Below are 18,125 nucleotides of genomic sequence, written 5' to 3'. Positions count from 1 at the left end.
GTCGTGAGGACCACACCCTCCCTGGGCCGGGCCCTGGGTCATGTCCGCTCCTACAGTCTCCCCTGCCTCCCAAATCCGCCTGCTTCCTCCTCCATTTGCCGACCACGGCCCTGGGTGAGGGGCGGCATGTGGAGATGGGGCGGGAGGGGTCAAAAGGCAACCTGTGAGTCAGGGTCAAAGGCCAGGATGGGGATCAGGAGCGAAGTCAGACAGATCCTGGGCCGGGGCTCACCTCTGCAGACCTGAGTGTGGCAGGTGCGGCTCTGGCGGGCAGGCCCCAAGCAGGGGGGCCGCGGGCAGCGGCGGGAGCGCAGCTGCTCCCCTCCGCCACAGGAGACGCTGCAGTCCTCCCAGGGGCCCCAGGAGCCCCACAGCCCCGGCCCGGGGCAGGCGGGCACCTCCTGGCACTGCAGGACGCCTGCCACGCAGGTGCTGGGGACAAGGGCGGGGGCGTCAGAAGACAGGGCCCTGCCTACTTCCCCCGGGGCCCTCCTGCCCAGCTGACAGCCCATGCCTCCCTGGCACTCCTGGCTCACCAGTTGTCACAAGGCCCCGTCACCACCTCGCCAGGCTCCAGGCTCTCCCAGGAGCTGAGCCCAGACCCCACGGTGCGGCTCTGGTTCTCAGGGATCCCTGAGGGCACAGGACGGGGGTGGGGGCAGGAGCTTCACAGGCTCAGCCATCACCAACCCCTGCTCAGGGCTCCACCCTGCTGTCTCCACCCACGGGGACAGGGGTCCTGGCAGGCGGAGGACACAGAAGCCCCAACGGGCACCAGCCCCGGGATGTGGGAGTTGCCCATTCCTGTCCCGCAGTCCCAGGCTGGCCCCCATGGGCAGGGTGGCAGGGGCCAGGCGGGAGGGCGCTGCTGTGCTCCGGGGCAGGTTGGGGGAGGCACTGACCCATGGCTCCAGGCTGGTACTGGCAGCGGCACTGGGCGGGGGGCACACAAAGGCCGTCCTGGGACAGCTGGCCCGGGGGGCACCCACAGCTGGGCTGCTGGCAGCCCATCGAGTCTGGCTGGCACACGACCCCGGGGGACAGGTCCTCGCAGGAGCGGGGGCAGGGCTGCCCACAGGGGAGAAGACCCTGGCCACCTGCACAGTCTGCAGCAGGAGGGAAGCAGAGAGGTTGGGTTTGGGGGGGGGGTCCATCCTGGGGAGATGTCCCAAGAGTTGGGTGACCAGCCCTCCCACCATGCCCACCACCTGCTAGGACCTTCACTTACCCAGTTCCACGAGGTGAGTGCCCTAAGGGCTCTCACTCAAAGAAAGTGGTATGCATGTGTGTACGCAGTGCGGGGGGGGGGGGGGTCAAAGATGCAGGGGGTCAAAGGTCAAAGGCAACATCTCCCTAGCCTTACAAGCCACCACCACCAGCCGCCATCTCCACAGAAGTCCTCACCCATGCACTGAGTGGAATTGCCCTGGCAGGGGCGACTCTGCCTGTGGCCCCCAGGGCAGGGCCGGCCTCCCTCGGAGGTGGGGGGCCAGCTACATGCTCGGCTGCGATGGGACTGCCCCAGGCACACGTCACAGGGAGACCACGGTCCCCACGGGCTCCAGGCTCCATCCACTGCAGCAGGAATACAAAAGCATCTGTTTGCCTTGGGAGGCCCAAGAGGTCCCAGCCTGCTGGGACTGGAGCCGCCCAGTGGGGTGTCTCACCTGGGCACTCGGGGGGGCTGGCGCAGGTCTCCCTCTGATGCTGGGCCCCCGCCTCCCCCGCCTCCCCGGGGCACGGGGCCCCGCCATGCTGCGGCGCTGGGCAGTTGCAGGCCCTGGAGCGGGTCTTCGTCTGGCCCCGGCAGGGCTGGGAGCATGCCGTCCACTCCGACCACGGGCACCAGGCACCAGGCACTGTGGGGGTGAATGGTGAGCCCTGGGGTGCAGCCATCCCTCCCCTGGTCCCAACCCTCCCTGCACCCCCGGACTGCTTCTTCTCACCTCGCTCTGAGCGGGGTACATACCTGGGCAAGGCAGGTCTGTGCAGGCGAGCCGGCCCTCGGAGCAGGTGCTGGGCGGGGCACGAGGCACAGAGAGAGGGCAGCTCACTGGCGCGTGCCCTCCACTATGCCCCTCTCCGTCCGCCTCCCCTTCCACTCTCCCCCACCTCCGCTGCCCTCTGAGGTCTCAGCCCCCCTCCCGACTCTCCAGCACCTCCAGCCCCTGCTCCCTGACCCACTCCAGGCACTTTCAGGCATCCTACAGACTCGGTCCTACGGGGAAGCGACCACAGGTCATCTGCGGCTGAAAGAGGCCAGACAGCAGGAGGAAACACCACACCACCACCCCCTGCCACTCAAAGCACAAGTCCAGCTCTTTGAAGTCTCCCAGACCCCCAGAGCTGGCTGCCTCAGTTTCCCCACCTGTCAGGCCAGGGGTTAGGGTACCTGCTGCATCTTCTCAGGGCTTATGGGAGCCTAGGGAGACTGGGAGAGCTTGGGTGTGTGAGACACGGAGTGGACTAGCCCTGCCCTCACCCATGGCATCGTATCCGCACGCACCACCCCCGGCCCGCACCAGTAGTTGCAGCCATCAGGCTTGGCCAGCTGGGTGCCTGGACGGTGCCGCTCCCCAGTTAGCAGGTCCAGGCAGCTGCAGTGAGCGGGCTGCACGCAGACGGTGCCGTCGGCACTCAGCACCTGGCCTGGGGGGCAGTAACAGCCGGGCTGGCAGCGCCAAACGCAGTGCTGGAGGACAAGTAAGGGAGAGCCCGCGTCAGTGGAAAGCGGGGGCCCAAGGGGACTGCTGCGGGATGGAGGGGGGCGCCTGGGAGCCACGATGAAGTGAAGAAGGAGGCTGCGGGGAGGCAGAAGGGAGGAAGTGCAATGCTCCAGTTCATAGCTGTCTTTCCTAAACACAGTTTATGCCGAGTTTCCATTGGAGTTTCTCCTCCAGGGGAGGAGCATGGGGAAGGGACAGCCTGCGAGGAGCTTCCCTGAATGGAGTATCCTCCAGACGTTGGGCCGGAAAGCTGGCGAGAGCGGCGGGCGTTTGGGAAGGCGGCGGGGTTCCCTGGGAGAGGACAGGACCAGGCACCGTGTCCTGGTCCTCCCGCCTCCGTGTGGAGCCTCTCGTCCTCCTTGGACAGACCCAAGCGGGGCTTCTCAAAGCGCCGTCCCTTCGCCCTAGGTGTCTGCATTGACTCGGGGTCGCTTCCTCGCCACTGCGCAGGCGCCACTGGACCGCGCCCACCCCCGGCGGCGGCCGGTCTGGGTCCCTCTCCATGGTCCTGGACTGGCCCCGCGCCCCGGCATGCGCGTGCGCACTCACGCGCGCACAGGGTCAAGGTCTGCGCACCAACGCGCCCGGGCGCGGGGCTTAGGATGGATGATCCATCAAGACGACTGCCCTTTTCCTGTGTGTTCCTGCTGTTTCTACCATAAAACGTGTCAACCGAGAAACGTATATGCTGTGTAAGGACGAGAAGGGCTGCTCTCTAGAACCAGGATCCAGGCCGGCTGGGCGCTGACCCCTTACTTCCCTCCAACTGCGGACGGCCCCAGGTCAGAGGGGCCACACCCTGCCGGCCGGCAACGTGACCGTCAGGAGCCCAGACTCACCACGAGGTCATCGCAGGAGCGAGGGCAGGGAGGGCCACAGGCGCTGTACTCCGCCCCTTCGATGGCGGTACAGTTGGTCACTGCAGGGGGTAGGGCCCCGGGTGGGTAGACAGCTGTGCGGGTCACTCCCCCATTCCCCCACCTCCCGGCTCGCCTCTCCAGAATGCCCCCCGCAGCTTTCCCACCTCTCCTCCTTGACCCCACCACCCTCCCTGGCAGATACCTGGACACGGCAGAGCCTGGCAGGCTGCCCCCTGGGCCCGAGGCCCCTCGCAGTAATCCCCCAGGCCCTGGGGTGAGGGCTGGTCACAGGCTCGGGTCCGGCTCCGGAGACCCCCGCCACAGCTCTGGCTACAGCTGGACCAGGGTCCCCAAGGGCCCCAGCCTCCAGCTCCTGGGGAACAGAAGAGGAAGCAGTGGCGAGGGGCTGGGCTTGGCTGGGGCAAGGCGGCAGGCACGTCTGGGCTCCACAGGACTCACGGTCACACTCCGGCAGGAGGCAGGGCTCCTCCTCTGCCTCGGGGCCTGGGCAAAGAGGGGGCGCCGAGGCCAGCAGGGGCAGCGGGGCCACGCTGGACGGCACCCCGCCAGGGAACCCAGAACAGAAGCGGTGTCTATGGCGCCGGGCTGGGCCACAAGAGGCTGAGCACTCGCTCCATGGGGTCCAGGGTGACCACGTGGGCTGACCTGGGGTGCGCAGCAGGGAGAGGCGGAGAGGACAGCGAAGGCTGAAGGGGCCCAAAGGGCGGGGGACAGAGTGCGGTGCACAGAACAGGCTGCCCCCTCCCGAGGGCTTTCCTCCCCCGTGCTACACCCCTCCCACCCTGCACAGACACACTCTGGCTGAGGGGGTGGGCGGGAGTCAGGAGAGGCCCCCTTCTCACCCTCCTCACAGGGCCAGGAGGTGCAGTTAGTGATGAGCCCAGAGACACAGGAGCTGGTGGAGAAGCAGCAGACGATGGGGGCGCTCTTACAGGCTGAAAGTGTCCCCTCAAATTCATATGTCGGGGCCCTAACATGTGAACGTGACTGCAGAATTGTGACCTTGTTTGGAGAAGGGGGGGTCTTTGAGAGGTGATCAAGTTAAAATGGGGCCATTATGGTGACCCCAACCCAATGTAACTGCTGTCCTTCTGCAAAGGGGAAATCGGGACACAGGTGTAGACAGAGATGATGTGAAGATCCAGGGAGGAGACGGCCATGTGGAGCATGTGGGAGGGATGCAGCCACAGGCCAGGGGAGGCCAGAAACTCCGCAAAACAAGAGGGGCTGGGAAGAGCCCCAGCAGATGGAGACGGATGGGAAGAGGGAGATTGGTGAGGAGGGGGCAGGCGAGGGGCACACGCAGGCTTGGCTCCAGACAGCTGGACACTGTGCCTGTGGGAGGCGATGTCTCTGTGGCCCATGCAGGCCAACACCCCTCACCCCCCACTGCAGAGGGGAGACAGAGGGTCCTTGGGGTCACGGGGCCATTGCAGGGGGCGTCAGCCTCACCAGTTCTCACACGGACGAAGCACAGCACTGCCTGGGGGGTGGAGGCGTCCCCCGTGGGCGCAGGGGCAGTCCCGGGTGGGCACGCACATGTTGTTCTGGAATCAAAACCCCTCCACTGCCTTCTGGTTTCCAGCGTGATCTGCCCACGCTCCCCTAAAGCAGAGCTCAGCACCCACCTGGCAGGCGCCCACCCTCAAATGCCAAGGATGCTGCTTCCACACATCCATTTCTTCCCAATTTCCTTGTTTGGAGAAGGGGGGGTCTTTGAGAGGTGATCAAGGGCCATGCACACCATTGGGTGCAAGGGCCATGGGAAGGGGGCGTGGACCCTCGATTTCTGGGGGAAAAGACCTGATGGCCACTCGCCTAGGGTCACGTGCTGGTCATGGTGCTGGCAGAGCAGAACCATGTGCCCCAAGTTCAGCACTCCATCCTCAACCCTGCAGGCTCTCCCTGTCTCCCGCCCCACACTCTTGGCTCTGAGGCCAGGCAGGGGACCCTCACCAGCAGGAGCATCCCGGAAGCGCAGTAGCAGCCAGGATGGCAGGGCTGGTCAGCCCCTCTCGGGGCACTGAGCTCTGCACAGGACGCAGGCCCCTGGGCACAGTCCAGCCACCGCTTGCCCGGGGGACACACGCCAGGCACTGGCCCTGAGGGACACAGGTTGACAGCTCAGCCCGGGCACGTCCGACTCTCCCCCAGAGTCCCCCCACCCAGGGGGAGGCATCAGCTCCGGATGTAGCCAGGGAGGTCGTGGGGCTGCCCTGGATCTCCAGGAGAGGAGCTCCTGGAGGGACAGGAAGGGGTTGACGGAGCTCTGGGTGAGGTAGGGAGGAGAAGGTGGGTGCCCTCACCTGCACAGGGCTGCAGGCCACAGGTGGAGAAGTCCACGGGGCTGGGCCCGCCACTCCTTCGGGTGCGATTCCGGTAGCCGCCCCCACAGGGCACGGAGCACGGAGACCAGGGGCCCCACTCCCCACTGGGACCTGGGGTGACACCCAGCTCACTGCAGGCCCTGCCTGTCACACCCAGGCCCTGCCTGTCACACCCAGGCCCCTGGTCACCCCACCCCCCGGATCCCAGGCCCCGGCAGTCTCACATCCACCTCCAGACACCTCACCCCTCCTCAGGAGGCCCCAGGATTCCACCTGGAAGAGGACCTCCAGGGGGACCCCTCTTAGGGCTCCCCAGGAACCACACCTTCGTGCCATCTCCTCGGGCAGGCCCTTGCACCTGTCCCGGGGTCCAGGGTGGGGTGTCCCCAGGTTAGAGGACCCCAGTCGCGGCTCTCACCTCCGCACGGCCGCAGGCTGCAGAATTCAACTTCCATGTTGGGGCCCTGGCACGCAGCGCCCCCGAAGGCAGCGGGGGGAGCCGTGCCCGCCCGGAAGCGCCGCCGAACGCCCACATTACAGCTGCGGCTGCAGAGACTCCACGGGGTCCAGGGGCTCCAGCCACAGGCCACTGCCAGGGTGGGTGCAGGGGAAAGGCACGGGGTGTGAGGGACACGTCAAGTCCTCCCGGACCCCAACTTCCTGGGGGCAGCCCTGACACCGCCAGGTTGATTACTGAAGGGACCACCATCCCTGAGACCCCACCACTGCCGATTCCTGGGCCCCGAGCATGGGGGTACCTGGGCAGGGCTCCGAGGTACACACCATCTCACCAGAGATACAGGTGCTGCAGAAAGAGGGCCCAGAGAGGCCACAGTCAGCCTTCCCCTTGCCGCCCTGTGTACCTGCCCCCAGGGGGAAGAGGCCGGGATGCGGTGTCCACCGCACAGAAGAGGAACCCGAGGGTCTGCGAAGTAAAGCAAGTTGCCCTACATCCCACGTGGAGTTCGTGAGTGACCAAGGATTCTCACCCGGCCTCCCCCCGCAGTTCCACCCTCCACGAGCTCCCTGACACCCTCAGACACCGTGCTGCTCTCTGTCCCATGGTTTTATTGCCTTGATAAAAAGAAGTCGCCTTTTTGTAATTTTATTCCACTTATATTTATTAAACACTGTAGAGATGGCTTTGAGCGACTCTTCTGGGCCAGTTAGGAGCTACTCAGAAGGAGCGGATACTAGCTTGAGTCTCCTGGATCTCTCTTTTGAGTTTTTCCTCCTTTTTGTTTTTCTCCAATAAATGTTTTAAAACCCACTTGTCAGAAATGTTATTTCAGAAAAAAAAAATCTAAGAGAGAAAAGGAAAACGAGAAAAGGGCGGGGGAGAGAGGAAGAATGAAGGAGGGAATTGGAGGAGGACCAGGGCATAGAAAGTAAAAAGGAAGAAAAAAAATGAACTGAATAAAGACAAATAATAACAAAAAAAGGAATGGGGTTAGTGCCCCCTCTGCTGGCGGATTCCTGGTATCAGTTTTGTGAGTTGGGCGCTTCAAGGTTTCCGAGCAGAAATCAAGTGGGTCCCAGGAAGTCAATTATACTCAGGAAAGAGAAACAGAGGTAACTGGGAAGAGAACATAGACCTACCCCCTAACTCTAGGCTCTCAGTTCAGTTCAGTCACTGAGTCGTGTGCAACTCTTTGCGACCCCATGGACTGCAGCACGCCAGGCCTCCCTGTCCATCACCAACTCCCAGAACACCTCTAGGCTCTAGTTCCATCATAAATCACCTCCCTCAACTGAGCCTCAGTCTCCCCATAAATAAAGGAGCCCAATAGTTCCTACAGACGCCCGCCCCTCCAGGCTTCATTTCAGGATGGAGGCATGCTGAGACCCCCTGCCGCTGGTGGGAGTCCAGGCCTGCCCACCTCTGAAGCCAAGAGCCTCCCCCCTCCATGCTCCCCAACCCTGATGCCCACCAGTTGCTGCAGGAGTCCAGCCGGGCCACTGCTCCGGGGGCATAGAGCTGCCCACGCAGCTGGCAGGGGCATTGACTTGGAGGCAGGCAGCTGCTGTTGTGCAGGAAGAGGCCCGCGGGGCAGGCGCAGCCAGCGGTGCAGATGCCGGTGCACTCCACCCCAGGGCCCCGCGCCAGGCACAGCCCGGGACACGGGCCCCCCTCCCGGCGGCACTGCTCCGCTGAGCGGAACACCATGTCGCCCGGGCACTGGGCTGCAAGGGGAAGACAGAGCTGGTCTCGGCAGGGGGCAGGCCGGGGGTGGGGGGTGGGGGTGATGGGGGGTGGCTGGGGGCTGGAGGGGACAAGAAATCGGGCCAAGTCAGCTCAAGGCATAGCCTGTCCTGCAGGCAGAGATCCGTGCCAAGCGAAGGTGGGTGGAGAGAAGGTCAGCCCCCAACTCCCCCGGGTCTGGCTGGATGAGGCAGGTGGGAGAACAGGAAGGGGATATTCACCTGTGCAGGGCTGCGTGTTGCAGTCCCTGGTCTGGCTGTGGGGTCCCTGGCACCCAGGGTCCCCAGGAGCTGAGGCAGAGCAGCTGCGCCCTCGGGTTTGGACGCCCCCATCACATGGGGCGGAGCAGGCGGACCAGGTGGCCCACTGACCCCAGACACCCAACCCTGGGAGGAAGAGACAGTCAACAATGGTCAGGGATGCGGCAGAGATTGGGGGTGGCCGGGGGGGGGCGTGGGGGGCCCGGAGCTGTGCAGGGTCACCCCCCACCACACCCACATCTCCAGGGCTGCCCTCAACATGCCTTCAGTCCAGGCCCACCCTGTGCATCCCCTGCTGGGCTTCCAGGGCTGGGGGCTATGACTGGGGGCCAGAGAGAAGCTTCTGGTTAACAGCCAGGTTTGCCCCCACCCTTCCCAGAGCGTCCTTCTCTTCATCTGTGCCTCACCCCACCCGAGGCCCCCCCGCCCAGGGGGCGCCATACCTGGGCACACAGCGGGGCTGCAGGGTTCCTCCTGGGTGGCCTCTCCTGGGCAGGATGTGTCCCCGGGGCCGGGGCAGAGCCGGGAACGGCTGCGCAGGGCTGGGCCCCCTCCAGGGACTAGGCAGCTCCGGGAGCAGGTGGACCAGGGAGCCCAGGGTGTCCAGCCCGGCACATCTGCAAGGAAAAGGGTGGGAGACCGCATGGGGCCCTGCAAGGTGGGGGTGGCTCGGGGCAACTGGGGTGAGGTCCGTGAAGCTGCGGGGGCGAGAGAAGGGCTTGTGAGGGTGGGCATGGTCTCTGCCCCTCCAGGACCCCCAACATGGACCCAGGTCTCCCTCTCAGAGCTTAGCCTCCTGTTGAATCTGGTTTGAGTCAACTCCAGGAGTTGGTGATGGACAGGGAGGCCTGGCGTGCTACAGTCCATGGGGTCACAGAGTCGGACACAATTGAGCGACTGAACTGAACTGAACTGAACTGAACTGAATCTGGTTCACTGGGACCCCACCTTTATCCGGGGGGCCTGATGGGTACCTCCACAAGCCCACACCCAACTTCACATTTTCTTCAAGAGCCTTCTAAACAATGGTCCTTCATTCACCCTCAGTGAGGAAACCCTAGAGACCTCTCAGACAGCCAACTGCCATTCTCCAATGGCCCCTCCCTTCCCTTCTGCTCAGAACCTGCACCCAGATTCCCTGGGCCCCCAGCTGCACCCCAACTTCCCTGCTCACACCGTACGCGGTCGCCTGGGCACAAAAGACCCAGAGACCTCCGCTGGGATGCCTCTGAGGGCCCCCAGCCATGGAAGGAGGGCAACAGTCTTGGGCTCCAGGAGGTCCTGAGCTAGCCCCCTCTTCCCATCCCTGTCCCCAGGTCCAGCCTCATGCCCCCATCCTGCTGTCAGACACCTGCGCCACCCCCCGCCCCCCGCCAGGCTTTCATTTCCACCCGGGGGCGCCTCCTGAATGGGGGGATTTTGCTGACCACCCAGCAGAGTGACCAGTAGGCTCGACCTAGCCGCCCTCCTGGCAGGAATCTGGAGGACTGAGGCGGGCGAGGACCCACCTGCCCCGCACGCCGAGTAGCAAGCCTGCAGCTCCTGCCTCTGGCCCTCACACGGGGCGCCCCCCGAAGCAGCCGGAGGGTTGGAGGGGGACCTGAGGAGAGAGGCAGCCTGGACACCGCTCCCCGCCCCGCCCCTCGCGCCCCGAGGTCCTCCGCTCGCCCCGCGCCGCCCGATCTCTTCCGGTTCCATCTCCCCTCTGCCCGCACACCTGAACCGGGCCCTCACGCCAGAGCCACAGGAGCGGTCGCAGGGACCCCAGGATGACCAGGCTGACCAGCCGCAGGGCACGGGGCAGTCCCCTGGTTCACAGAGCAGGGCCCCTTTCTCACACACGCTGGGGGCGGGGGTGGCCGAGGGCGGAGGTCAGGACCGGAGGGCCGGGAGCGGCCCTGACCCCGCCCCCCACACCCCCCATCCCGGCAGGCAGGCGCCCTGACCATCGGCTGCAGTTGTCCAGGAGGAAGGGCACCCCCGGCTGCTGCAGCTCTTCGCCCACAAGGCATGGGCACTCGGAGAGGGGCAGGCAGCCCGCGTCCTGGAGGAGGAGCCCAGGGGGGCAGCGGCACCCTGGGTGGGGGAGTGGGCGCTCAGGCCGGAGAATGGGGGTCCGCAGGGGTGGGGGTGGAGACGGAGGCCTGGTGGGCCTGCGTGGACGCCCACACTCCCCCCCACCACCCCCAAGGGCCCTGCCCGCAGCACCCCTGCTTGCTGGGTGCGCCTCACCCTCCAGACAGAGTCCGCTGCAGCTCCTGTTGGCCTCAGGATCCAGGCAGGAGGGTGGGCACGGTGGCACCAGCCCCTTCCGGCACAGCTCAGCACTCACGTGCACGCGGCCCTGCCCGCAGTCTGGGGTCCGGGAGAGGGGGATGGGCACCAGGCAGGGGGCGCGCCAAGAGGCCCAGCGACGGGTCTCACAGCCCCGCCGCCACGCCGGGGCTCCCCCTCAGACGCCCCCCCCCCCCGCCCCAGCCCTGCTCCGCTCACCTGTGCCCCCTGCACAGGGCTGCAGGCCGCAGGGTGCCCTCTCCTGGGGGGCCCCGGGGCAGGGGGCACCACCATTCTTGGGCGGGGGGTCCACACAGCTTCTCCGACGACTCCGATGGCCGCCCCCACACGGGACGCTGCAGGGCCCCCAGGCCTCCCACTCAGCCCAGGCCCCAGCCACTGCAGCGGGGCGGAAGAAGAACGGGGGTGAACCAGGCGGTGAGCCTCAAGAGCTGCAACCCCCCTAGGGAGAGCAGGGCCAAGGGGCCGGGGAGTCTGGCCAGTGGCCAGCGGTGTGGCTTAGGGCAGCGCCCCGAGGACTCCGCAGCTTCCTCCCGTGTCCCAGGAAAGCCCCCTTAGGTGGGGGGGGGGGGGGGCGGGGTGACGTGTGTAAAGGCCTCTGGGGATCGAGGCTCTGGTCCCGGGAAAGGGAATCCCGGGGCGGCGCGCCCCCTGGAGGCAGCGGTGAGAAGCGGGGTTACGAGTGCTGCCTGCGGGCGGAGGAAGCCCCGCGTGGGAAACCCTGGATGCAAGGATGCGGCGGGCTGGGGCCCCTCCCTCGGATCCGCTGAACAAAAGCGCCGCGGGGCCTCGGGCGCAGAGCCCGGGACCAGCGGGGCCGCCTGTTCACAGCCTCCCTCTGGGGCGGGCCTGCAGCGGCTCCAGTTCCCACACTCCGGCAGGAAGGGGGCCGGGCGGGGAGCCGCCTTCGGACGAGCCCTCCGGGGGCCGGGGGGGCGAGGCTGGGATGTCGGAAGGGACTGTCCTCCTAGAGTCCCGGAGCCGGACACACGGGTCCCAAGGGGGAGCAGGGGCATTTCCCCGTGAGGGTGTCCCACCCTGGGGAGGTGCTGGGAGGCCAGAGAGGGGAGGCTGGTTACCTGGGCAGGCCTGAACGAAGCAGGGCTGGCTGCGGAGCCGGTCCGGCGGGCAGCTGCCCCCGGGCAGGGGCGGTCGCAGCAGCTCCCGGCGCTCGAAGGCGAGGCCCAGGCCACAGCTATGGCTGCAGCTGCTCCAGCCAGACCAGGGCGCCAGGCCACAGTCTACTGCGGGACGGGTGGGTCAGGTTCAGAGGGGGGCTCACGCGGGAGCAGGCCTTCCCCGGGGCGCCCCCCCACCCCGGCCCGGCCCGGCCTAACCCCGCCCCTACCACAGCCGTCCTCGTCCGAGCCGTCGTGGCAATCAGGCTGCAGGTCGCAGCGCCGCTCGGCGGGCAGACACTCCCCACTGCCGCAGGTCAGCTGACTCGGCGAGCAGAGGCCCCTGGAGGCCGGCAGCCCCGGCAAGGCGGTGGTGGGCACGGTGAAGGGCACGGTGCCCGCTGCCCGTGCTGGGGTTGGGGAAGGGCAAGGGAACCGCACAGGTGATTCGCGCTCCGTGATAAACCGACCCCTTCAACCCCAGGCTGAGCGGGGAACTGAACCTGCTGACCGAGGCCCGGCCTTTCCTTCCTCCTGATTCCTCCCAGGGCCACCCAGCCCAGCATCCAGGCTTCCCTGTGCTGTGAGTGGGGTGGTCTTCCGTCCACACTCCATCTCACAGTCTCTGTTTGTCAACAGCTCTTGGAATGTACCGAGAGAAGCCAGAGCGTCTAAGAACAGTTCACTCCCCAGGTATCCCTTTTGATGGACCCTCCCACCCCCTCCCAGGAACTGGCTAACCCTTGATCCTTCCCGTTATTGGCTAACACTTGGTGACTCTTCTTTTGATTGAAATCTAGGCTTTGAGCATAGTGGTCTACTTTGATGGATGGATAGATGGGTCGATAATGGATGGATGGATGGATGGATGGATAGATGAAAAACCTCCAAGGTCAGAGAGGTTTTATAAAACACCTATCCCATGCCCCACCCCCCACCATCCCCAAAGACACACACACTGCTGGTTGTTTTTACCCATTCAGTTTCCTTCCACTCCCCGTGTCTGCTAGCCTTTTGAGGACCTTCTCATATATGATAGAAACGGAGGCAGGCACCTCCCCAAACCTACAGCCGTCTTGCCGTAACCAGCCTCATGGCACCGGACTCTCCGGGGTGCTCACCGCAGGGCCTCTCATCAGAGCCGTCCAGACAGTCCTCCCGTCCGTCACACAGCTGCTCCAGCTCCACACAGCCCAGGACCTCGCAGGGCACCTGGCCTGGGCTGCACCGCACGGGCGGGAAGGGCCCCGGGGCGGTACTCCGTCCTGCGGGCACCACCGCAGCCAGCTGACCGGCCATCGCCCCCTCCCCAGCCCTGTCCTCTCCCCTCCGTCACCTCCCAGCAGCCCCCTGCCTCCCTCCTGACATCCGCTGTGCCCTCCCTTCCTGCCCTCGTGGGGCTACGGAAAGGCAGGGAGCGGTCTCGGGAGACTTGGGTCCTAGGCTTGATCCTCCCAAGCCCCTGAGCTCGAGCCGTGTGACCGGGAGCACAGCAGCCAAGCTCTCGGGGCCTCGGTTCCTCCACGGGGAAGCCATCGCTACAGGGCAGGAGGCATCTCACCAGCAGGGACCTCGGGCGTCATCATCGGGTGCGGGGGGAGCACCGTCACAGCTGCCATTTCCGGTCTCAGGGCCTGGGCCTCCGGCTGGGAGGTGGGGCTGGGGGTTGCCGTCTGCGCAGATCTCACAGGACTTGGGTGAGGCTCGGACCTGAGACTCGCTGGCCCCTTGCCTGGGGGTGCAGGAGGCAGGGGGAGCCCATCAGTTCCCTGTCCCTGAGATGAGGCTGACGTGGGCCCTCCAGAAGGTTTTCCAGGTCTCAGGGTGGTGATAGATGACACCCCGCCTTCCGAGGGGCTTCAAATCAAAATGGAAAGGGGACTCGGTCGTCCCAGGGGCACAAGAAGGGTTTTAACTGAAGGCAGAAGAAAAGCTGAGTTTTGAGTGAGATGTGTACTCTCCGCTCACAAAGACACACACAGCAGCCTCCAAGTGAAACTCACTATAGAGTCAACACTTATGGAGAAACACAAACAGCAATAGGAGGAGCCGCCCGGCCAGAAACTCAGCACCAGCCCTTCGCTGCAGGTACAGAGAAATCGGCTGGGAGCCTCCTGGCAGCTACAGGGAAAAGAAGGATGAACCTATTTTCTACAAAGATTCTTGCTGGAAAAAAAGCCTTTTTTCTAGAACCAGACATGGGATGAGATGAGACTTCGTCATGGGAGTCTGCATTTTGCAGACCCAAGCAGTAATTCAAGGGGCTTCATCTGCTTCTCACAAGAGATGCAGAAGCACTGCTAGCCAAGCTCCTGAATAGCAATCCTCAGAACTTTCTAGAAGGGACCATATGCACCAATTGTAAGTGCTCGTAGGCTCACAGAGGGGGAAACTGAGGCCCGGGCAGGTGGTGAGATGGGTCCAACACGTCCCAAGAGAGAAGGTCACGCCCAGCTTTCTTGATAGCCCTCACCGGCCGCCTCCCCCGAAGACGGCTCTCCTGGGCCCTTGTGCAGGTGACGGGCCAGGCGGCCATGGTTGCGGGGGTTGCTGGCACACAACGGGAGCCTCTTCCTTGTCCTATTTAGGACCCCGCTAACTGGCTTCCCTGTGCCCACTGTCAGACATCTGCCTGCAAACGCTTCTGAAATGGGTGCCTGGCTGGGTGAGTGCGGGGGATGGGGGGTGAAGGGAGTGCCAGCCTCACACCCTGGAATCCAGACAGTGGGCAGGGGCTGGACCTGGCCAAGGAGTCCACAGGGACCACGCCTGCCTCCCTGAACCCACCTTGCTCAGTCAGAGAACGAGAGGGGTCAGAAGACTGACCTCTAGAGATATAATAGACCCCTGCCCTGAAAGAACAGGCTGGGTGGCAGGGGAGGCCAGGAAGGCAGCCTAGAGTTTGGGCACGTACCTGTGGGGGGCACGGTTGACCCCCACCCGGGATGCCGGTGGTCAGCTTCTGCTTCTCCCAGACCCTGCAGAGAGAGGAGAGGGTCAGCTGCCCGTGAGGCCCCAGCCCGGGGGCAGTTCATCCCCCCCAGGGGTGCACTCGGATCCCCAGCTCCAACCCCCTCCGCGTCTCCCCACGCACCTCGCTGGGCTGAGGGGGCAGCTGTCCAGGCTGAGCAGAGGAGGGCATAGAGCTCCAGGCTGTGGACTCGATTCTGAGAGAAAAATAACCATGGGGGGCTTCAGGGGCTCTCCCAGCTTCGGAAGCCCCATCTGGGCAGGGGATCATCCCTGGGCGGGCCTGGGGAGGGCACTGCCCGCTGAGACTAGACATGGGGATGCCCTCCACTGTGGTCCGAAAGGTCAGAGCCCCCTGGAGGGTTTGTTAAGCAGAGGGGCCGGGCGCCCCCTGTCCCCCAGTGTCTGTCTCAACAGGTCCGGACTGCAGCCTAAGACTCTGCATTTCTACCAACTTCCAGGTGATGCTGATGCCACTAGTCCGAGGACCACCCTCTGAGAACCACTGACCTCCAGCTTCAGGACAACAGCACAGAATCCCGTGTGGGAAGGGGCCTCCGAAGGCGCCCAGCTGCAGCAACTCAGCACCCCGGCCCATGGGCACTTTGGGGGTACAGGTGACACAGGCTCCTCCCACAAAACTGGGCCACCCCACCAAGGCTGAGCTGGGCAGCAGGGCCCCCCACCAAGGCTGAACCGGGCAGCAGGGCACCCCATACCTGCCGGCGCCTGTGGGCAGCAGCACGCAGCCCTCCTCATCGGAGCCGTCCTCGCAGTCCTCCACACCATCGCACGGGGCCCCCCTGGGGGCACACTCACCACCAACACAGCGGTGCCCAACCCCTGGGCACAGGGGCGCTGCCCGGTGGGGACACGGCGGGGTAGGGGGATGGCTGAGGGCTCCTGCCCTTCCCTCCTGCCCACTACCATCTCTCCCTCCCCCAGCCCAGCCTGTACCTGGCTCACAGCCCAGCAGCTCCACCCGCAGGGGGCCGCCCGGGTTGTCATCACTGCGGGGGTTAGCCTGGTGGTGCCCATCGGAAGGCCACACCCGGACATGCCGCGCCTGCACCATCTGGGCAAACGTCCACACCGTGGAGGCGCCATCCCAGCTCTCGGGGAAAAGCTACGAGGATGGGGGTGTCTGCTCAGGCTGCCACCGGGACCCTGCCCAGCGCCCCAAACCCACCCATCCCCCAACCTCCACGGCATGGACCGGGCCGTCCCGGCGCTCACGGCTTCCCAGCATGAGTCATCCGGGTCCCTCAAGGCTGAGGGGCTCTGGCCCCAGTTCCTTAAGGGCAGGGTGCCCGCTGCGGTGTCCCCAGGCCAGGCCAGTGCCCACACGTGGCAAAGAAAGTGAAAGTGAAGTCACCCAGTCATGTCCGATTCTTTGCGACCCCATGGATTGTAGCCCACCAGGCTCCTCTCTCCATGGGATTCTCCAGGCAAGAATACTGGAGTGGGCTGCCATTTCCTTCTCCAGGGGATCCTCCCGACAACATTGTAGGCAGACACTTTGCCGTCTGAGCCACCAGGGAAGTCAAATACTTAAGAGCAAACATACAGTCTCCCCGAACATAAAGATATCAGTCGCTCAGCCATATGCAACTCTGAGACCCCATGGACTGTAGCCCACCAGGCTCCTCCATCCATGGGATTTCCCAGGCAACAGTACTGGAGTGGGTGGCCATTTCCTTCTCCAGGGCATCTTCCCCACCCAGGGATCAAACCCAGGCATCCCGCATTGCAGGCAGATTCTTTACCATCTGGGTCTCCGTGGGGAGGATGCTAGCCCCAGGAGGGCAGGGCTGTGCCCAGTTGCTCTCCGCACACCCCGAGGCCCTCAGTGACATCACTGTCACCCCAAGGCCCTCCCTCCACAGGAGGGCTTCCCACACCTGCCCCGCATCTGAGTCACTTCGATCATATCTGATGCCTTTTCGACTGTGGCCCTTCTGCCCCACCGAACACTGTCCCTGCTACTAACAGGTGCTCAACAAGCCTCTAAAGTAGGAAATGCTCCTCTGGAGACAAGAAACCCCTTGGGAACATAGAGTGTGGGCCCCACACAAAAGGGCACGGTGGGTCACTGGTCCAGGGGGCCTGAGTGGGCGGTACCTGGGGTGCGGGCTGAATACCGGGCCGGATGTCACGATAGCTGTGCCAGTGTAGACCATCACTGCTGACCTGGAGCCAGTCTGAGGACCCAGCCCCCTGCACTACGATGCCTGGGGGAAGGAGCAGGGGGCAGAGCTAAAGCAGTGAGCGCCACCCCCAGCCCCACCATCCTCCACCCCTTCCTCCTCCAGCCCTGGCCTCTGCCGTCTCCCCACTGACCGGTGAGGTTCCTGGGCTGGAGCAAGTCGAGCTGCAGGTAGGGAGGCGGGGTGTGCTCCTGAGTATCAGCGTGCTCCACGGGGCTCCAACCTGGCACTCCCAGGGCAGGCCTCAGGATGGCAGCCCAGGTGGGGTGCTCCAGCTGCTGGGACGAAGCAGGCAGGCTCCCCTCGGGGAGTCGGGCCAGGCCCAGGGGAGAATAGCAGGGATCTGGGTGCACAAGAGAAGGGCTGGATCCTGCCGGGGGCATAGTTAGGAAGGCACAAGGGGTGCTCTGGAGGGTTGAAAGTCCAGCCGGTTGACCTTGTAGGGTCACCGGAGGCTGGTCCAGGGAGGGCAGGGTTAGGGAGGAAACAGGTTGTGCTGACATCTAGATAGATCCTTAGGATAACTGTCCTCCCCATGGAAGGCAAGAGGCATAGTCCAGCGATCTGGTCTCTCCTCCCAGGCTGGACAACCCCTCAGGAACAGCCCCCCTCGGCCCTACAACAGCCTGTGGCCCTTACCTCCGGGGGGAGGCAGAACGTAGGTGATCAGAGAGGCTCCGATCTGAGGGCTGGGGGTCGGAGCGGGCGCGGGAGTGGCCATGGGGTGGACCGTCTGGTTCTCTCCTGGAGGCGGGGGAGGAGAGACCCAGGCTCACACCAGGCCCCGGCCCAACCTCTCTCCACTTGTTGGAGCACTTTCTCTCCCACGACTTCCCGGGGAACTTTGGGAACAGCGCCCCCCTCCTACAGCTGGGAAAGCTCCATCCCCGAGTGAGTAAGGGGTTTTCGCTTCCACTGAATATATTTAGAGAACGCAGACTAAAACCACCTGCCCAAAAAGCCACTTCAGGGGCCAGGACAGAGCGGCTGCAGTTCAGTTCCTGATCAGGGCTGCTGTCACTAATAGGGGACCTTTGTGGGCACCAGAAAAGGGCATCTCTGGATGGAAGCAGTCTTTCAGTCTTAAAGTCTGGTCACCACTCGCCATGTAACTTGTGCAGTCAGCCACCTGTACCAC

The 18,125-nt window shown here is 64.6% G+C and overlaps 1 protein-coding gene across 1 annotated transcript in view; it reads right to left on the bottom strand.

Moving 5' to 3' along the window:
* Positions 1-18,125, bottom strand: part of LOC136170378 (SCO-spondin-like) — a 50,935-nt gene that overhangs the window by 14,856 nt on the left and 17,954 nt on the right. The window contains 35 exon segments of the mRNA XM_065938527.1: positions 233-432; positions 537-633; positions 903-1,106; positions 1,405-1,575; positions 1,668-1,859; positions 1,970-2,016; positions 2,523-2,692; positions 3,566-3,645; positions 3,789-3,959; positions 4,046-4,252; positions 4,450-4,502; positions 5,060-5,154; positions 5,564-5,709; positions 5,914-6,045; positions 6,353-6,523; positions 6,693-6,739; positions 7,866-8,118; positions 8,359-8,523; positions 8,841-9,014; positions 9,906-9,997; positions 10,115-10,240; positions 10,344-10,473; positions 10,630-10,752; positions 10,891-11,070; positions 11,772-11,936; positions 12,041-12,220; positions 12,932-13,075; positions 13,372-13,542; positions 14,725-14,788; positions 14,905-14,977; positions 15,500-15,638; positions 15,738-15,906; positions 16,902-17,011; positions 17,121-17,330; positions 17,627-17,731. Coding sequence (XP_065794599.1) covers positions 233-432; positions 537-633; positions 903-1,106; positions 1,405-1,575; positions 1,668-1,859; positions 1,970-2,016; positions 2,523-2,692; positions 3,566-3,645; positions 3,789-3,959; positions 4,046-4,252; positions 4,450-4,502; positions 5,060-5,154; positions 5,564-5,709; positions 5,914-6,045; positions 6,353-6,523; positions 6,693-6,739; positions 7,866-8,118; positions 8,359-8,523; positions 8,841-9,014; positions 9,906-9,997; positions 10,115-10,240; positions 10,344-10,473; positions 10,630-10,752; positions 10,891-11,070; positions 11,772-11,936; positions 12,041-12,220; positions 12,932-13,075; positions 13,372-13,542; positions 14,725-14,788; positions 14,905-14,977; positions 15,500-15,638; positions 15,738-15,906; positions 16,902-17,011; positions 17,121-17,330; positions 17,627-17,731 — 4,956 coding nt within the window.

The sequence above is a fragment of the Muntiacus reevesi genome, chromosome 6 (assembly GCF_963930625.1).
Source record: "Muntiacus reevesi chromosome 6, mMunRee1.1, whole genome shotgun sequence".
Taxonomy (NCBI): domain Eukaryota; kingdom Metazoa; phylum Chordata; class Mammalia; order Artiodactyla; family Cervidae; genus Muntiacus; species Muntiacus reevesi.
The sequence above is the reverse complement of the archived record's forward strand: the minus strand, read 5'-3'. Positions and strand labels throughout refer to the sequence as shown.